We start from the raw sequence: 18,603 nt of genomic DNA, 5'->3' as shown, positions 1-18,603 counted from the left end.
GACAAGATAATTACAAAAGCTGGGGTAGGTTGACCCTGGCTGGATGCCAGGTGCCCACCAAAGCCGCTCTATCACTCCCCTCCTCAGCTGGACAGGGGAGAGAAAATATGATGGGTCAAGATAAGGACAGGGAGAGATCACTCAGCAATTACTGTCACAGGCAAAACAGACTTGACTTGGGGAAAATTAATTTAATTTATTACCAATCAAATCAGAGTAGGATAATGAGAAATAAAACCTAAATCTTAAAACACCTTCCCCCCACCTCTCCCTTCTTCCCGGGCTCAACTTCACTCCTGATTTCTTTACCTCCTCCCTGCCCAGTGGTGCAGGGGAATAGGGAATGGGGGTTGTGGTCAGTTCATCACACGTTGTCTCTGCTGCTCCTTCCTCCTCAGGGGAGGACTCCTCACACGCTTCCCCTGCTCCAGCCTGGGGTCCCTCCCATGTGAGACAGTTCACCGTGAATGTCTCCAATGCGAGTCCTTCCCATGGGCTGCAGTTCTTCGTGAACTGCTGCAGCGTGGGTCCTTTCCATGGGGTGCAGTCCTTCAGGAACAGACTGCTCCAGTGTGGGTCCCCCGCAGGGTCACAAGTGCTGCCAGCAAACCTGCTCCAGCCTGGGCTCCTCTCTCCACGGGGCCACAGGTCCTGCCAGGAGCCTGCTCCAGCGCGGGCTTCCCACGGGGTCACAGCCTCCTTTGGGCATCCACCTGCTCCGGCGTGGGGTCCTCCATGGGCTGCAGGGGGACAGCCTGCCTCACCATGGTCTTCACCATGGGCTGCAGGGGAATCTCTGCTCCGGCGCCTGGAGCACCTCCTCCCCCTCCTTCTGCACTGACCTTGGTGTCTGCAGGGTTGTTTCTCTCACATATTCTCACTCCTCTCTCTGGCTGCAGTTGTGCAGAATTTTTTTCCTCCCTTCTTACATATGTTATCCCAGAGGCACTACCACCGTCTCTGATGGGCTCGCCCTTGGCCAGCGGTGGGTCTGTGTTGGAGCCGGCTGGCATTGGCTCTATCGGACACAGAGGGGAAGCTTCTCGCAGCTTCTCACAGAAGCCACCCCTCTAGCCCCCCCGCTACCAAAACCTTGCCATACAAACCCAATAAAAAAGCATAGAAAGTTCTTATATTACTTCTGTGTGCTATATGTCTTCTTTAATGTCAAATAAATGCTTGAAGACTGAAAAAGTACAATAAAAATGTATCAGTCTTTTTTAATCTATGAGCATTGTGCTGTTAAATGTGCCCATGAGCTCTTGGTATTTAAAGGTAATCAGTGCTCTGGTACTACTATGTTGCTACAATTTGCTATGTGTTAAAGCATATTAGTTACACTTACATACGCTGCTGCTCTTATCCCACCAGGTTTTAAAGCTTTTAATAAACTTAAAAAGGCAAGTATGTCTACTCTTGATCCTAAAATATTGCCTCTTCCAGAGCAGAGCAGCTATTAAGCCTGAATATAGCACTTTGGAAAAGGAAATTCCATAGTATCGAAGTCAAATCTAAGTTCAATAGGACTATAGGTAGGATAATGTAATTCCCAGTGTGGAGCTGGGACAGGATACTGGGACCAGTGATACTTTTTTATGAAATATACCAGGAAATGTTTAATGACAATGAAATTCCTTTTGGAATGGAATCAAGGAATCTCTATCAGTAACCAGCTCAGCAATTTTTTTTTCTTAACTCAAAAGGAATAATTCTTAATCTGTATTTGTGCTGCTCATGGGGTTGCAAAATAAACCTTCTAAAATAAGCTTGAGTCATAAATTCCAGTCCATGCTTAAAAAAAATTGAAGTGGGAACTAGGTGATTTTTTTTTAAAAGAACCTTAGAATTATTTAAAAAAAAAATAACAAACAACCCCAAACCAACTGACTGAACAAAAAAACCTGAAACTCCTCAATATCTCCTCAGAACTCACATGCCAGGCATTAGCCTTTTGCGACTAGCTCTGGTCTAGCCATTTCCCAGAGCCAGGCCTCTATGTTTCTTGTTGGGATTGCTCTGGCCTCTGTTCTGCTCTGCTGCCGTGCATGCCAGGAGAAGCTGGCTAACCGAACTGGGTGCGCGGTGCTTCTCACCCAGCCCTATCCTCAAAGCAGCTCTGCTGGAGTAAGCATACCTGAGCTGCAGCAGATTCCCCTGGTCCCACCTCGTTGCCAGTTGAAAGGAAACAAGGGTGAGTCTGGTATTTTGTTCAAATAATAAAAATTAAGAAGATGGAATTTGGTGCACAGATTCATCATTCTAGGGCTGGCAAGCCCAGCCTGGGGTTTTCTTTTAAGTCTTCTCTTCACAAATTAATGAGATCTGATTCTGCTTAGTTTATGAGTCCTGATGAGATCAGCCCTCCTTACTGCAAGCCTGTGTAAAATACAGCTTGCACAGTGCATTTCAAGATTACTCAGAACAGATGGTCTTACTGCTTATATACAACTGTTAGCATCAGCTCTAACACTGAAAAGCATTGGTTTGGATTTCAGTTCTCCCTAGGTGTTTGGTAGCACAGTGGCAGGATTGATTTGTAAAGGCTTTTTGTTCTATTATTATTGTTAAAATCCCTGGTAGTCATGAATGATGGGGTTTTACTTGCGGTTTTTTGTTTTGAAGAGCATGAGTAGGACAGCTGAGAAATTCTGGAGGCACTGTGTGTGACACGTCTATGTAACAGGCAAGCTGCTAGACAGAGGCCAGGCAGATGCCTGCGGTTTCTTTCTGTATCTCCTCTCTGAGGTGGTGGTAGGATCCTAGTGAAAGCAAAGAAGCAGCACTGATACAGTTATAAGTAGCTCATATGCACTTCATGGGAACCTTCTGCTCCTCTTGTTTGAGAATAAAACTCCAGTCTGTCAAGTTAGGTCCTTACTTCATGAGCTTTCGTGGAAGTAAAGAATCAAGTTGGGATAGAGGCAATAAAGGTACAAGTAAAGACAGAAGTATTTAAATTCTGTGAGTGGCTTATTGAAATTACACTGCTTTCTGTGAAAGATAATTTAAGGTGACCAGCTTTGTTTTACATTGAGATGGACCAAGGTGGTTTGCACAGTTGGTTATGTCTCAGCTGCGGGGACAGCACCCTCCAGCTGAGTGTCCTAACAGCCTTTCCGACTCCGCCTGCAAAAACACTTCTCTCCCTGCTCAGGCAAGGGAGGGGGCTCTGAAGAGAACTGTAGATGCCTACGCAAGCCTGTGAAGAGCCCAACTTTCTAAGTATTTTAGGTGCCCCCAAGGTTAGGCAGCAGCAGAGCTGATCTTGGAGGCCTTGTTTCAGACTTGCTCACCTCCAGCAGCTGTCATTATGCAGAGTTAGTCCAAGGTCTGTGAGCCAGGCTGAGGCTTGGCTGAAACATTGCTTTCTAACTGCTGCTGGCAGAAACAACAAGTATCGTGGCTAACAATGCCATCTGATAGTGCATGGCCTTCTATTTCATCCCTGCTAGGGGCAAAATTGTCAGACTTGATTAAAAAAATAAAATCAAGCAGGAATCCCAGAATGCACCAGCTAGGTCTCGTTGACAGTGTGTGTGCATAACAAAGTGGGTTTCGTCAAAGAGGAAGCATTGGCTCTGAGCACGCACAAATTAAAGCTAGTATAATAGCCAGAGCACCTGAGGAGGACTGCACACGTAATGAAAATCTTTAAAAAAAAAATAATTCTGGTGCTTCTGACCTTGTATAAATGTTACATAAAGCATGCTCCTCCTTGCTTTTGTGGAGAAATCATCTTGGTTTGTCCACTGTAGCATCCAGTTGTCTCTTTGGTAAATTCTGCTGTTTGTCTCTCTTCATCTGCTTCGGGAAGAGGACTTTGTGGTGTTCTCATGCATTTTTGCTGAGCTGTTTCATAAAGCTGCAGGGTCTAACATAACATATATGGCATTCAGATACAGCACATGAGTAAGAAGAGCAGCATAGAGAGACCATTACCTCCTGAATTTAATAGAACGGGAGAGGTCTCACTATGTTTTTTCCCATTGATAGCTCTCATACTGCTTCAGTGCCATCTACTGACCGGTTCTTAGACCCTCCGCTCTTCACAGGGATGTTCCTGTTTGCTTTGTTAAAACAATTTTTCTTTTCATTAAACTTTTCTTATGGACTGCATTATGCTCTGCCCCAATCCTTCTGAATTTAAGAGAATATTTCATTTCCTACAGACATTGTGACAGCAAATTCCAAGCTGTTAACAGCAGCCACTGCTATGTTTGTAACTACTGGAACAATCCCCTTTGGGCTTCTTTACCATTCACAGAACAGTTTTATGAAATTATTATTCTACTATGCTCAGTGCATATAAAGCAGGGAATTATTTATCTTTCAAATCTTTAACTATATGAAGAATCACATTAATATTAAAACAAAAGCATCTGGGAGAAAAAGACAAGTTGGGAATTGGAAAGCAGGCTTACCAGTCCATCAGCAAGCAAGAGCTGTTATCCGCTACTAATTGTTGTTAAGCTACAACATCAAATTGCTGGGATTGTGTGATTTTAAATCCCCACATAGTCCGGCAGAAATTGGCCCTGTTCTGCCAGACTCGCTTCAGCAATAGGAAGATGCTTGGCTGGATGCGAGGATTTTCAACGTGCAGAGCCCAAACAGGTTAACAAGAAAGGAATTAGGGGCCAGACCTTGGAACTGGTGAGAGCTGGGATTAGGCAAATCACAAAGCTGTGCCGTAGTGTAGATGTGGTGCAAACAGAGGGCTTTGGGGGCTGGATTATGGCTGGGGCTGCTGGGGCTGGGGTTCCCGAACATCGTCTTCCCTTCCTCACTTATGCTGTCCATAATGGTAAGCCTAATTACACAAGCTTTTTGCAACTGAAGCGAATTCCACCCTATGGATTTTATAATCCATTCATTAGAGCCTACTCTTGTTTGGTTCTTAATCCTTAAATGTGCACATGAATCATCCATGTTAAAATAAATACTTAAATACAGCAGAAAAGCTCTAACAGTAAATCCAATGGCACTCCCACTCTGTTCTTTAAACTCATTCTCTTCCAGTTTTGTTTTAATGGGCATTTAAAAAGATTATTTGTGCAGATCGTCAGTGAGAACATAAAACAACAAGCCCACGGATGTTTGTAGTCAGAGCTGACTAGGCTGAGGAATCGGAAACCTCTGATCAGCATGGTTCTGAGTCAGCAAAGCTGGTACCAGGCCAGCTCCAGAAAAAGGATGTATAAGGCATCTAAACCCAAAACTGCACACCAGCACTTTCCACTGAAGTCTCTGGGATCCACGAACGGGACAGAATGGTTTCTGCCTCTCCTGCAGGGTCAGAGCAGATCAAACTCCTGGCAAGGAGCAGGCATGGTTACTTTTCTCTTGAAGCTACGGCAGTTTATCTTTTCCCCCTCTGACTTCATTTAGTGGTTCAGGATTCACAAAAAAAAGTGTTTTCCCCCAGCCTAGGTTTGTGCCCTTCTTTGCTTGAGCATCCCTCTAGGCTGCGGGCTGGGTTACATTAGACGTTTCCTCCGGTCTGCATATTCTGGCCTGGGAGTGGGCCGGGCCGTGTACAGCAAGGACAAAGTTCAGGGTTGGAGGGAGAGCAAGTACAGAGCAAATACTGTAGTCTGGGGAGTAACAAATTGTAGGTTTGCCAAGGGGGTCATCGCTTCTGAGAGACACTAAGCAACTTCCAATTCTGACTGCTGCTCTGATCCAGTTCCTCTGTACTCAGTGGAACAAGAGCAAAAGCTGACTCAGTTGACTTTGGTTCAGAACTTAATAGGGGAATAATATCTCCCCTGCTTTGGAGTAATCATCAGATTTGTGTGAATGCAGGAAGACTACAGGCACCTGTTGCATTGCAGTTGCCTGTGCTGGTTGTTATTTGCACTCCAGTTCTCTGACACTACTCAACCCTTCTAGGCTGCTCTTGCAGGGAAAAATCTTACTCTTCCCTACGCATACTAGTTTCTAATGACTTAAGGATGCTTACTGATACAGTAATGTGATTATTGTCATGGGCAGAGTGAGATCGGGGCAAAAGCAGTACTTCAGAGACTGAAAACAGATGTTTTCATAGCACTGTACAATTTGCAGAATCTTGCAAGTGTGCTATGAACTCTTCGCTATTTTGAACTGAACTATCAAAGAGGGGTTTGGGGGCATTTTCTTGATAGATGTATACCTGTGCTACAGAAGCTGCATCAGGAACTTAAATATTTCCCTTTTCTGGTCCTTTTTTAGACTCCAAGATGAACTTGGATGATTTCATCAGTATGAATCCCAAAGTGGGATGGGGCTCAGTGTTTCCCCTTCCGGACTTTGTGCATCGCTTTGGCAGACAGACTGATTACAGCTATTCCTTGGAAGGACAGTGAAGTGAACAAAGAAGTTCTCCCTGCTTCTGTTTTGAGCGGGTGTGTTTTGTTTTGCTGCTCTTACGTTGTATTTATAGTTCACGTTTCTTTACATGGAATAAGTATATGGGCAAATAGAATACCCAATCAGCAATATCATGAACTGAATAAAAACTTTTATTTTGATTACATAAGAATGAAGGTGGTTTTTAACATGTCAAATCAAAGGCAGACATCCCACTGTAGGCATATTACTTTTCCATCCACTGTGCCCAAATTGAAAAGAGCATTTACATGCTATAAGAAAAACTTTTGGAAAAATATGTGCATAAAATACTGAACAAGGTAGCTCAAATTGTTAAATGTCGCCACATTTTAGAAGTGGATACGGTGTATTTTCTTTATGTTCTGATTTCTATCACTTATATAAACAGACGGCGCCTCTTAGTTTAGTCACTAACTTTATCAATTAGGCTTATTTAGCAGAAGCCTAAAGGCCAGACCCACAAAGGGAACGTAGATTAGTAGTACAATCTTGAACTCCCAAGCATTATGTAAAACCAGGTAGGCATCTCGGTTTCTGTGTTGTGCGAGGGGAGAATTAAACGCCTGCCATTTCAGTTAAACTGTTCTAGTGCTGACAGTTGCTGGAAGATGCAGTTGCTTTTCCTTCTTACACTGGCTGCGCATTCTCACCTGCCCTCATGTGCTTGCACTTGGCATTTGCCTGGCCCCACGGTAATCCAGGGTAGGAAGCTGAACCGACAGAAAGAAGTAATATTTTTTTTCTGCCTCTTAGCTCCTTGAACTGGCTTGCCATGAGGGCAGACAGCTGTTCTTGCTGGCATAAGGAGATCAGCAGGAACATACGGCCGGGGGGAAGGGAATGAGAAAGCCTCTCCCGTACAGGGTCGCTTGCTGCTGAATTTCCTTCGAGGTGATATCGAGCTGCATCCTTGCAGGGGAACCCAGGAAAGCCATCACGTTGATTGGGGCTTTGGAGCAAAGTCTCCCACGTCTTAGAAGAGTGCCCTAAACATGGGATTACAGAAGCAGGCCAAGATGGGGTATTTAATTCTCTGGTTTTGGACCTGTTCTACTTTATACACTAGCATATCATAGAATCACGGACTGGTAGAATAATTCATGGTAGAAGGGTCAGGCGGTCTCTAGTCCAATCTCCTGTTCAAATCAGGTCAGACCAGGCTGCCCAGGGCGTTATCCAGTCAGGCGTTGGAAACCTGCCGGGATTGAGACTACAACAAAGATTTGTGATGGACTTAAGTCTTGCTGAGGAAAAGCACAGTAACGGTTTTAAGTATTAAGGGATCATTTTATTTGTAAGCACAGAAAAATACAAAACCTTCAAAGACACTTATATGTATATTACTGTTATATAGGTGTATTGTTATATACATATTTTATTACTGTATCTCACATCAGTTCCAGAGAATTTACTCAGCATGTTAACAGCAGAGACAGACCGTTGAACAACTGTGGGATTGATTCACTTCATCCAGACATCTCTTTTTCTGTGTCATAAGGGCTGGCTGAATGTAGAAACTTACACTTTCTGTTGCCAGATGCAGCACAGCTGGTTGGCCATGCAGATAGGCTGCTACCACACGGATTCCTTGGGTGCCAGCACGGACTACGGATGGGAGGCCAGTTGTCAGGGCACTCATCTGCAGAGTGGGAGAGTTGATCTGTCGTTTCTGTCTCTGTGAACCAGCTTCACCAGAAGAGATTGAGATGATGGAACTCAGAATTCCTGATAAACTGGTGCTCAGAGCTCTCCGAAGAGGGGGCAGCTCCGGATTTAACCAGATACACCTGTGGAAAAGGTCTGATTTATCGGTGTTTGGATGAAATGGGCACCTCTTTCTGCATGATGCTGATGTGGCAGGCATGCTTTGAGTGAGTGAAGATGTTGTTACTTAGTATTTTTGAGTGATGTCAAGACTGGTTGTGAATGTGCACAACGGCAGAAATTTGCCAGCTCAGCTCTGTAGAGATGCTAACCCGGTGCCCAGGGCATTGCACGCACTGCCCAGCTTAGGCAAGGCAGAACTGAGAACTTGAAGTTCCTCGTTTTAGATGAACGGGTTATGTTAAGCACCTTTTTATCCTTCAAGTAAGTGATTGAATCTCATATACACAGAGTTCCTGTGCATTGCTCAACAGACCCTTTAAGTTGTTGCAGAACATTAGGTTCTCATCCCTCCCTACTTGAGTCATCTGATTTAAATACTGAGCTGCCATCCTCAGCTGCTTTCCAGTGCCTAAAACCCGTGACACGCTCCCTTTAGTGAGGCTCAGACACAAGAATTTGCCTGGTTTAATGCAGTTTCAGGATCGAGGCTGTTAAGAAGGAGAACAGTCACAACCATTATTCAGAACATACAAGTTTAAAAAAAAAAATCAATGGGAAGAGACAGTCCTCTTTCTAATCCTTCTGAACAGATGGTTAACTTTACGTGTAGCAGGCTGGGTGTGTGTGATGATAGCTTTTCTATAATTAACGATCTTTTTGTAGCTCTTGTGAAAAGTTGTCATTCCAGAGGGATAGGTAAAAGCCAGGGAATGGTTTCATTCAGTGCTGAGGGTGTTGATATTGCGGTGCTGTCTCTGTAGCCCTTCAAGCCTGGTGGCATTTCATCGCCATTTCAGAAGGTATGCTGTCAGAAGGACAGAATTCAGGAACACACCAAGTGCTCATTTAGGGCCCCAAATACAAGGAGGAGTGACTTGCTTCACCATAATTAGTAGAGACCAGCCCTTTTTCTAATGCTGATTAGCCCTGGTGTCCCATGGAGGGACTAAGTGAATTCCCTCACCTTTTTGCTCCTTTCTCTCTCCAATTAACCCTCGTCCTGACTGTTTTGGAGAACATGCTGTGTTTAACCTTCTGCTGTCACCTCAGAGTGACGCGTGAGGTGGCCCCACCAGCGTGGTTTACTCACTGCGCGCCACGGTAAGTTGCAAACAGAAAAGCAAAGTTTGTTGAGAGCCGCTTTGCCGAGTGCCTGCAGAAGCATCGCACATCAGAAGTACAAAGAACTGCCACTGTAAAGCTGATGGTGAGGAGGCAACTCCACTGCCACAGACATCACTAATTATCAGCTCTGTGATCACTGATGTATTTAAACACCTAAGATTCAAGTGACTTTATACCACGGACATACAGACCTATGGGGTACACCATACGGCAGAGCATGACTCCGTGGTCCTCGGGTACAGCTCCAAGCTGTAGTGCAGCTTGTTTGCTTAGGGCAGCTTTGCTTTCCGTTCCGCTTCAGCCTTCTTTACCTCGTCCTTTCCCACAGCGGAGTCTTTCTGTTGTCCAGTTACTACAGGATTTATGTGCTGAGAGCCCCTAAGTGGTGGCTTTTTGGACTAGGTCACCCTTGAGTCAGGCATTGAACAAAGCAAGGAGAAACCCCCCTGCCCTCGGGTCAGTTACTCACAATCCCACGGTCTCCCACTTCTGTATTCTGGTGGTCACGGGAAATTCTCCAACACTTTTACTTCTAGACATCGTAGGGCAAGACCCTGATAGCCTTATACTCATCATGGGGGGACACCCTATCTCCTGGGTAGTTCCTCTCGCCTCCATCAGCCTACTGATGCAGTAAGCTGCAGCACGAGATAGGACACCCACGTCTCTCCTGCCCTTTTCTCTTCTTCCCTATTGCTTTTTAGTTAAGAATATCGTTTATTTGGTAACTGACCTCTTTTATTTGCCTGTTTGGGACTTTAGAAAAAAAAAAGCTGTTTTTTCTGGCATGCATTTGCTTGGTCAGCACATTTTTGCAAACTTACACATGACCAAGTCTGTCTTGAGAACGTACCATCTCGCAGTCGGCCAGCAGAGAGAGCAGTCAGCATTCGGTGGACCTGCGGGTTGGGACGCTTGGCCAGAGGCGCTCTCCTGCATGCTGGGCCCTGCCAGTAGCTCTTACAGTTAAAAAAAAATAATTCTGACAGCAGCGCAGAGGTGATCTGTATCTTGCAAGGTTGGGGCTAATGGGTTACTGTTGCCCTTGACTGCCTGAGTCTGTAACATCAGCACAAGTCCTTCCTGCGCATCAAGGGCTATATGCCAGCATCAACAAACCACCTACCAGTTTTGGGGGGATATGTTCAGGATTCACAATCCCTACTGAAATGGGTGTGGGACACCTGAGAATATCGGACTAATTGTTTTGCTGTCAATTTATGGACTTCAGAGGCTAAATTTAGGTACCTGAGGTGCTGCAATCTGATCTGCACTATTAAGGAGGCCGGGAGGCACCAAGGTGCATTTTTGTATGAATCAGATTCTGGGATGAGAGCCCCGGTCGGGACATTTTGACCTGCATGGCCTCCTCTCCTTGCCCCCTCATCGTCCAGCCAGAGCCTCGTGTGTGCTCCGAAGCACTGTTGCTCTCCAAACATCTACTGTAAAACAGCCATCTCTAGGGTTCGCTTTTCCTTTGTTAGAATGACTTTGGTCCAAGTTCGCTCATTTTTCATAGATTTTTTCCCCCACCTTTGCAGCAAACACGGGTTGTAGACAGAACGACCTGAGAAAGCCATACCAGGGAATAGGAAGGAGGTGGGAAAATCCCACCGTGTCCCTGCAGTAGTCACAGTTATCTCCCACCGGGTGCCTTGCAGAACCATGACCGAGACACCGTCCATGACCCAGGTGGTGGCTGGCCCCCGCGACTGGCGCAAGCCACGCTGCCGGAGGGGAGGACCTCCAGAGCGTCACTTCACGCATCGGCCGGCTGAGCAGATGGCTCCAGGCTTGGTGGGGTTGCCCTCCTATGACACTTCGGATTCACGGGCTTGGAGAATCTCATCTCCTCTCGAGGTGAAACCTGTCTGGACGTCTGTCTCTCTTCAGGTAATGACCTACTCAGAAACTTGAGGGAGGGAATGCTGGTGATTTTCTTCTCCCTTCTGGCTTCCTCCTTATGCAGGAGTTGGCCCAGTTGAGGCCAAGGTTAATGAAGCATGCCCAGAGAGTGAGTGTCCGGAGACATCTGCTCAGGTTTGCTCAGCACCTGCGTGCACCCTTCCCCATGGAGCTCGGCTCTCGGTGAAGGTTTTCATTTGTGATGATGGAGTCAGAAGCGAAGCACTCCATACAAATGCAGCCTTTCAACAAGTTAAGTGCAGCTGCAGTAGTGGTTCTGGAAAATCTCTCCAGTTTGACCTAAGATAAACAAATATGGTTGCTTAAGTATCCTCAATGTTTCCTTATACTTACAGTAGGAAATACCTTGGATACTGAGGGCAGCTAAAACAAATCTTACTTAGCTATCTAAGGCCTCTGGCAAGTCCCTGAGTTTCTGAGTGAGCTAAGCCACTTCCTAGGCATGAGGTGTACTGAGCTTCATTTTATAGTGATAAAAAAAAGCATTCAAAGGACCTGAGCCATGAACTGTCACTCACGAAGTCCGAGCAAAGCAGTGTTATTCACCTGAAGCTCATTTCGAGCGTCTGCCACTGCTGCGGAGGGAGATGAGCAGGGTGTTTCCGACAAGCCGGATTCCTGACATTATATTACTTAAAAGCAGGAAATGCTCATTTGGCCTGGTTCGGTGTCATACCGGCCTTCCCATGCAAGGCTATATCTGGAACCCAAACACTGCAATAAGGCAGGAATCATTATATGTTATTTTTTTTAAACAGCCTACACAGTAAGAAGATGGTAGTTATCTCAGCCTCCCCTCCTTTTTAGTATGCAATTGTGGCGGCATGCTTCCCACCATCTCAGCTTGGCTGCTGAAATGGCAACGCACCAGCTCCACGCTTGGAGCCATCCCGAAAAAATGTTCTGCTGCGGCTTTTAACCATTTAGCTGTAAAGCTCCCTCCGCTTCCACCGTTTCCAACTGCTGGGGTGAAGCAAGGGTTTCCAGTCCTTGTTTATAGCCAGTGTAATCAGTTCGACTATTTATACTGTACTCATCACAGAGCACTTTGCTGTATGAAATGGTCACAGTTATATTTATACCAGTGCAAAAACAAAGTCATCACAAATCGAGGAGGCGACATTCAGAGTATTTCTTCCTTGCTACGTGATGCTGTTTCTTCAGCAATTCAAACTTTTATCAGGCAAAGTCACGCTCCTAGGAAGAAAATACATCCCGCTGTAAGTCAGGAATCCCACCGGCGTTTATCTGCACTTGTGTTTTTGTCTCGCGTGAAGTAAATGAGACTATTTAGTCAAGTAGCTTCTACCAGCTGCTACTTCGGTATGAATATGCTGCACTGCCAGCAAAGTCCATAGAGTTGTCTTAGTACAGCTGAAAGCAGAGTTTGATCCACCCTGCCAGAGGTACTAAAAATACCTTTTAATATGCTAAGGTATGTATCTGGCCAGAAGTTGTTTTCAAATGCATCGTTCCATGGAGTTGCTACAAAATAAACGGAGCCCCACCAGCTCGGTCCTGAGATGCAAAATAACCAGTGCTGGGACCGGCTGCGGGGGTCCAGCCTCTCCCCTGGCTGGGGGGCACCGGCACGGCGCTCCCCCCGCCTTGTTCCCAGCAGTAGGTTGGAAGAAGCGACTTGGAGGGGATTTGCAGTGCCCTACCTGCCGTATTTGTCAGAGGTGTTTTACTGGGAAGATTGTTTCCTTAATCCTTGTTCTCATTTAACTTATTTGGTAATTACTAAATAAAAAAAACCAAAACAGGTTGGGTATTTCTGATATCTGAAAGGCCAAGTGAGGGACTTGGTTCCCAGCAGAGAAGAGCCACACACAGTCCCAGCAGCGACGGCTCGCCAGCCTCTCCAAGCTCACCCCGTGCACGCAGGTCGGATCCGTGCACAGAGGCAAAGCCCCAGCCTCCTCCAAGCCACTGCCAAAGGCTGCACGAGCAGGGACGATGCAGTCACCCTCCCCAGCGGCTGCACAGCCCAAGTGAAACCTTTCTGCCGATGCTCTCTGCGGCCTTGCTGCTTTGAACCGCTGTGGAAAGCCACAGCTGTGGAAAGGCTCAGCCCAGCCCTGGCGAGGCGGGCGCAGGTCCCCAGCCCTTGCCGGGGGCCACCATGTCCCTGTCACTGGCTCCATGCAGGGGAGAGGTAGGCGGTGGAACTGGCAGGACATTACTACCCCGCTCGGGATGCTTGCTGGGTTTACAGAAATCCTCAGAAATGGGGATTATTTTTGCTCATTCAATGAGCAAATGCCCTAGCTTAGCAAGTGGAGTCCACAGCAAAAACCCACACGTGGAGCTTGTCCAGCCTTGAGGACATCTGAGGCCCTACATGTGACAAAAGCACACGTGTGGAGTCCAAAAGAGGCATTGCCATCTTCGTCGTCACTTGGTCTTGTCTGAGGTGGCATCACCATATCTCGCAGTAAGGTCCTCTGCCCCGCCTGCATAGTGCAGTAGGGCCTGCTCCCAAATAGCGCTGTCACTACTTCTCGCTGCTGCTTGATGCCGTTTGGAGAACAATCTATGGAGCTCCAGTGGTATGGCCATTAGCACGGCTGGATTAGCAAGTGGAAGCTTTGTTTCGCGCTTTCTGTAATAAAATACTGCTGTACTGTGGTACACAAGCTAGCTAGGGTTTCACTGTCAACTTAAGAAAATGAGGGCAAAGGGTGATTAAATATTAAGTGGGATGCAAGATCCCAGCTGATGCAGTTCATCTGGTAACCTGAGGATGGGCTGGAGGTAAAAGTGGCTTCCTGAGATACCTGAGAGGGTATTGCAGGAAAACACCCTGGCCAGCAAGAGGAGCTTTGGGGTTCCTCCATCAGTTTCCAACACCAAGAGACTTCAGGAGTAACACGTGTGCTCATGGAGAGGGACCAAAATGAGGACCCTTGGAATACCTGTATCCTTTTCTATTCGGATTTCCACCTCCTCCATCAATCAAACACCAATTCTGGCTGCATTAAGACTGTAAAGCAGGCTATACTTACATCAGGCAGAATATATTCATGAAAAACAAACAAAAAAATGTTTGTGATTAATGCAGACACATTCCTTCCCCACCACAGGATGAGCCATGTCCTAAAGCCTCTCCTTCAAGCCAAGCTGCTGCTGACAAGAAAATTATTGCCCTTCCTTGCACTACAGAGCCAGGCAGATGAAAGACATCTTTTATTAATCGCGTGTCTGTACGTCTGCACGTGTGTGTCTGTGTGCCTCTCTTTGCATATGTGTATAGATGGCTTCTTTCACGGCAGCGTGTTTTGCAGTGGATATATCAGCTCCCATGCTTGCTAAGCTCACCTCAGCATTAGCAATGAGTGGCATTAAATTATATCCTCACCGCTCCTGTTGATAAATTATAAATTATAATGTATCCTGATAAATTATATCCTCCAACTCCAAAAGCAGTTGGCTTTTCCTGAGGAGGACCCACACCTTGGCTGCTGCTGCCTGGCCGGGTTAAAAGTGCTGCAAGGGCTGCTGCTCCACGCCTTCCCTCGCTGGCACAGGCACGGGCAAGTAAATCTGGATAAAGTGAGGCCCTTTCCTTTCCAAGGCTCTCAGGCCAACATTTTAAAGCACTCCTAGTGATTTTTAACTCCCGTCACCTCCCTCATCCCATACACCTTTGCAAACATTTAAAGATGGTATTTTCTTCTGATCTAAGCCATGCCAAATCTTGGTTCCTTTAGGAAGAGGAACTGGCAGTGGAAACATTGACAACTATACAGACAAATATTGTATTGCTTAAAAAACTTTATTTACACTGATCCATTGTGGGGGGAGTCGGTTGTTTGTTGGCTGTTTGGTTTTGATTTTTTTATTTTTGGATGGTGCTAAAGGCTCCATAAAATTAGCTACAGTATTATTCCAGTGATTGGTACACTTCATATTCATGCGCCTTCAAAATTAAAAGCAATCATGATAAAAATGAAGCAAATAAACAGTCCTCAGCGGGACCTAATGCCTTTCCTCCACGCTCCCAGCAGCCATGGAAGGCAACGGGGGTCCCGGGAGGGCAGGAGCAGCAGAGCAGGGCTGAGCGGCGCAGAGGATCCTTGGGAAGGCTTTGTTGCTCTGCCATGGGGGTATTAATGTTTCTGGCCAGCTGACAGCATGTGCGGCGAGTGTAAACATTTGGCTCCAGCAAAAAGCTGCAGCCAAGGGAGGCAAGTCGTGCACGAGATAAACAGGGTCCTTGCGATAGTGCCCAGCTGGGCGAGGGCTGTCTCCGGCGGAGGGCCGCGGATGCGAGCGGGATCGGACGCGAGGGCCCGCAGCACCCTCGGGGAGGAGCGGGCACGGGCAGAGGGAGATGCAGCCATCGGCGGGAGGACGGTGGTTTTACAGCGGGGCAGGACGCTCGCCTGGTGCCTCTGCTGGGGCTCCCAGCTGCTGGCTCATCCCCGAGCCCAAGGGGGTTGAGAAAGGCTTGAAAATACACCATGGGGGGGGTGTTAGGGGTCTGAGGAAAGAGCTCAGAAGCAGTACTGAAGCTGCTTCCAGTACCGCTTTTGATCGTGGTGTGTTTTGCATCCAAACAGCAGCCATTTTGCAGGGGGCCGGGGGGGATAAGTGGGTAAAGAGCACGCAGGCCTCCGCTTTCCAGCTCCTTCTGAGCAGACCAGCTGTTCGCACTACTTCAGGCTTAATTCACGCTCTGGGTTCATTGCAACAGGCTTTTGAAACTCGGGTCTTACCCTGTATGTCGGCGGACAGAGCGGCATTGCTGAGCTGCCGCCTGTGGTAAGCCTTCGGGCACTTACTTTCCTGAAGGGCCAAGCGCAGGCATTTTGCATTTTTACAGTCTCTAATTCAAATAAATAACTTTGTAAATATTTAAAAAAGACCTCGAGGCTTTAGGCAGCCTGAAGAGAAGGGGTGTAAGGTGCTGTTACGGCCAGGGGGGTTACAAACCTGCTCTGCCTGGCTCCATGGGCCCAAGGACGGGTGGCACGTGGTGGCTTCTCTCTTGCAGCTATCGCACGTGCCTGTGCACGTGTGTGAAAATGATTAACTTGGCTTTTTTTTCTTCTGAATGTTCAGCATAGAAGGGAATAATAAAATGCAACTTTTCAGCAGGGACCAGAGGAAACAAATTACTGCCTGGGTGTAACTGAGGGCAGAGTCTGGCTCATTATTTTCTGTGAAATAATTCCCACGAGGCTTTGTGGAAACACAGCTTTTTTTTTTTTCCTCATTTTTCTGCTTCCTTAAACTTTCCAAAATACTCTGCTGTAACATATTTTCCTCAGTCACATGTGTTAGCGAGGAGAGAAAAGGTTAAATTCTCCTTTCGTACTATAATGTAATTCATTTCCTGTTTTTCACAACTGTCTAGACACAGATCTAACAAGCATTAACCCTGAATCCCACCATTGGGTTAAAAATAGAGGCTTTAAACATAAAAGTGTGTGGTAAGAGAAAGATTGTAGGTTTCTACCTACTGCCAGGAGCCAGCTCTTTTAAAGGAGAACCATTTAATTGTCTATAAGCAAGAAAAAAAAACAAATAAAAGGACTTCAGTTTCAGAGGTTTAAAAAGGCTCCTGATTGCTTTATATACACCACCAGCAACACAGGCGCTGCTGAGCCGTGGCACAGACAGGTTGATTCCCCTTCAGGAGTTATATTTGTCTGGATTTACACCTCCAGCTATATCCAAAAAAGAAAGAATAAATTCCACTTCATCAAGAGAGCTATAAAAAGACCAGGAGAAAGTCATTTAAGAGAGAACCCATGTTGAAAACTGTGGTCAGGTTCTGGCAGGAGACCCATGGACAAAATGTCCCCTAGGCCCAGCTGAGGAGCGTGCCCCAAACCCCAAGGGGAACAGTGATGGCTGTGGTACCAAGAGGCACCTCATGTTGGGAAGGCAAGGCCACGGTGCCTGGGGTCCCAGCCTGCCAAAGCATTTAAACACTTGCTCAGTCACAACCAGACCCAACGGGACTCTCATCAGCTTAAGGCCATGGTTGGGCTGGACATGGGCTCCAGGTCAAGCCTGGCAATTACCCCGCGGGTGCATAGCCTCCTCTGACGCCCTTCCTGCAGGCTGGGCTGCCGCACCAGAGCAGGAGGAAGGAGAGGAGGAGGTTTCTGGCCCATAACGTGAGCTAAACCCCTCACAAAAGGGTGAGTTTTGCCTGTGGAGAAAAAGCAAGGAGAAAACAAAACTGCAGCCCACCCTGGCCTGGTGCTGGGCGCAGGCAGGGAGCAAGATAGGCTCCTACTTCTAGGCTGTCGCTGACAGTTTGTCACACACAGCGTTCCCATCAAAGATTACCCACAGAGACATCCTTTTTTATGTACTTCATGAATAAGCTTATTCTTGTAGGCATGTATTTTTAACTCAACACTCAAAAGCCCTGTTAAAATAAGTCTAAATTCATGGTGTGCCGTGAAGAGGAGGAACTCGCGTTTCCTGCGCCGGCTGCGTTTCTCCATCTATAAACGCAAACCCCGCAGGGTTGTTTGTTTGTTTACCCTGTGAAGCGGGGAGTGGGCGTCTTTCCTCTCCCACCACCCGTTTTCAGCAGTCGCATGAAAGCAGCAGCACCCCTGGAGTGCCGGGCCGGACCCGCCACCTCGGCCACAAAGGCTGCGGGTGCTGCCTGTTCTGACCAGCACCAAAACGATCCAAGAAAAACATATTAAAAAGACATTAGTTTGTTTGTTTTCTACTAAAAAGCAGAGTATACTATGCATCAAGAATGGCGAGGAATGAACTGGTGTCTTTCCAGCTTAGGGAAGGCCTTTGAACCCACACGAGTTATTTATAGAGCCTTTTAGAAAACAGCTCTCTCCCATTTCTGCAATTTTGGCAACAGAAGCAGCTCAGGTTTTGTCACAAATACAGCAACCTCCTGCGTGATTGACTGGGGTTCACCCCACATCCCTCATTAAGCAGAACTGGGGATTAGGGAAAACTGGGGCAAAGCTGAGTCATGATCTTAGTGTTTGCTGTGCAAGTAGTTTTCAAAATGCTTTTTGCCTAAACTCTACTTCTTTATTAGCCTCTAAGACAGACAGTGAGGGCACTTCAAGGGATTACAGAGGGTGACTTGTTATCATTGACCAAGGCAGGACTTCATCCACGCTTCAGGCTGCCTCACCATCCATCCATGAGCACTCTTAAAAGGGTGGAGGTGTTAGTGGCAATACCATAAAAATGGGAAGGATTATAGACAGACCTCACTCACCCACCCGACACATTGCTAAAGAGATCAAGTATTCCCCTTAAAGGATTTAGTCTATTAAAATAAGTAGAATGGAGTACTTTCAAAAAAGGTTGAGTAAGAAATGTATCTTGACAACAGCTTTCTTATCCCTT

At 46.6% G+C, this 18,603-nt stretch overlaps 1 protein-coding gene across 17 annotated transcripts in view; it reads left to right on the top strand.

The window, feature by feature from the left end:
* NTAQ1 (N-terminal glutamine amidase 1) overlaps positions 1-18,603 on the top strand; it is a 46,701-nt gene that overhangs the window by 8,087 nt on the left and 20,011 nt on the right. For 2 of the 17 annotated variants that reach the window (XM_087746590.1, XM_087746581.1), the window contains exon 7: positions 399-1,599. In XM_087746590.1, coding sequence (XP_087602716.1) covers positions 399-1,074 — 676 coding nt within the window. In that variant the 3' untranslated portion in view covers positions 1,075-1,599. The other 15 variants (XM_087746542.1, XM_087746551.1, XM_087746570.1 and 12 more) reach the window with 15 other exon arrangements.

The sequence above is a fragment of the Nipponia nippon genome, unplaced genomic scaffold, assembly GCF_047370975.1.
Source record: "Nipponia nippon isolate SJK-2023a ecotype South Korea unplaced genomic scaffold, ASM4737097v1 scaffold_1, whole genome shotgun sequence".
NCBI classification, from domain to species: domain Eukaryota; kingdom Metazoa; phylum Chordata; class Aves; order Pelecaniformes; family Threskiornithidae; genus Nipponia; species Nipponia nippon.
The sequence above is the reverse complement of the archived record's forward strand: the minus strand, read 5'-3'. Positions and strand labels throughout refer to the sequence as shown.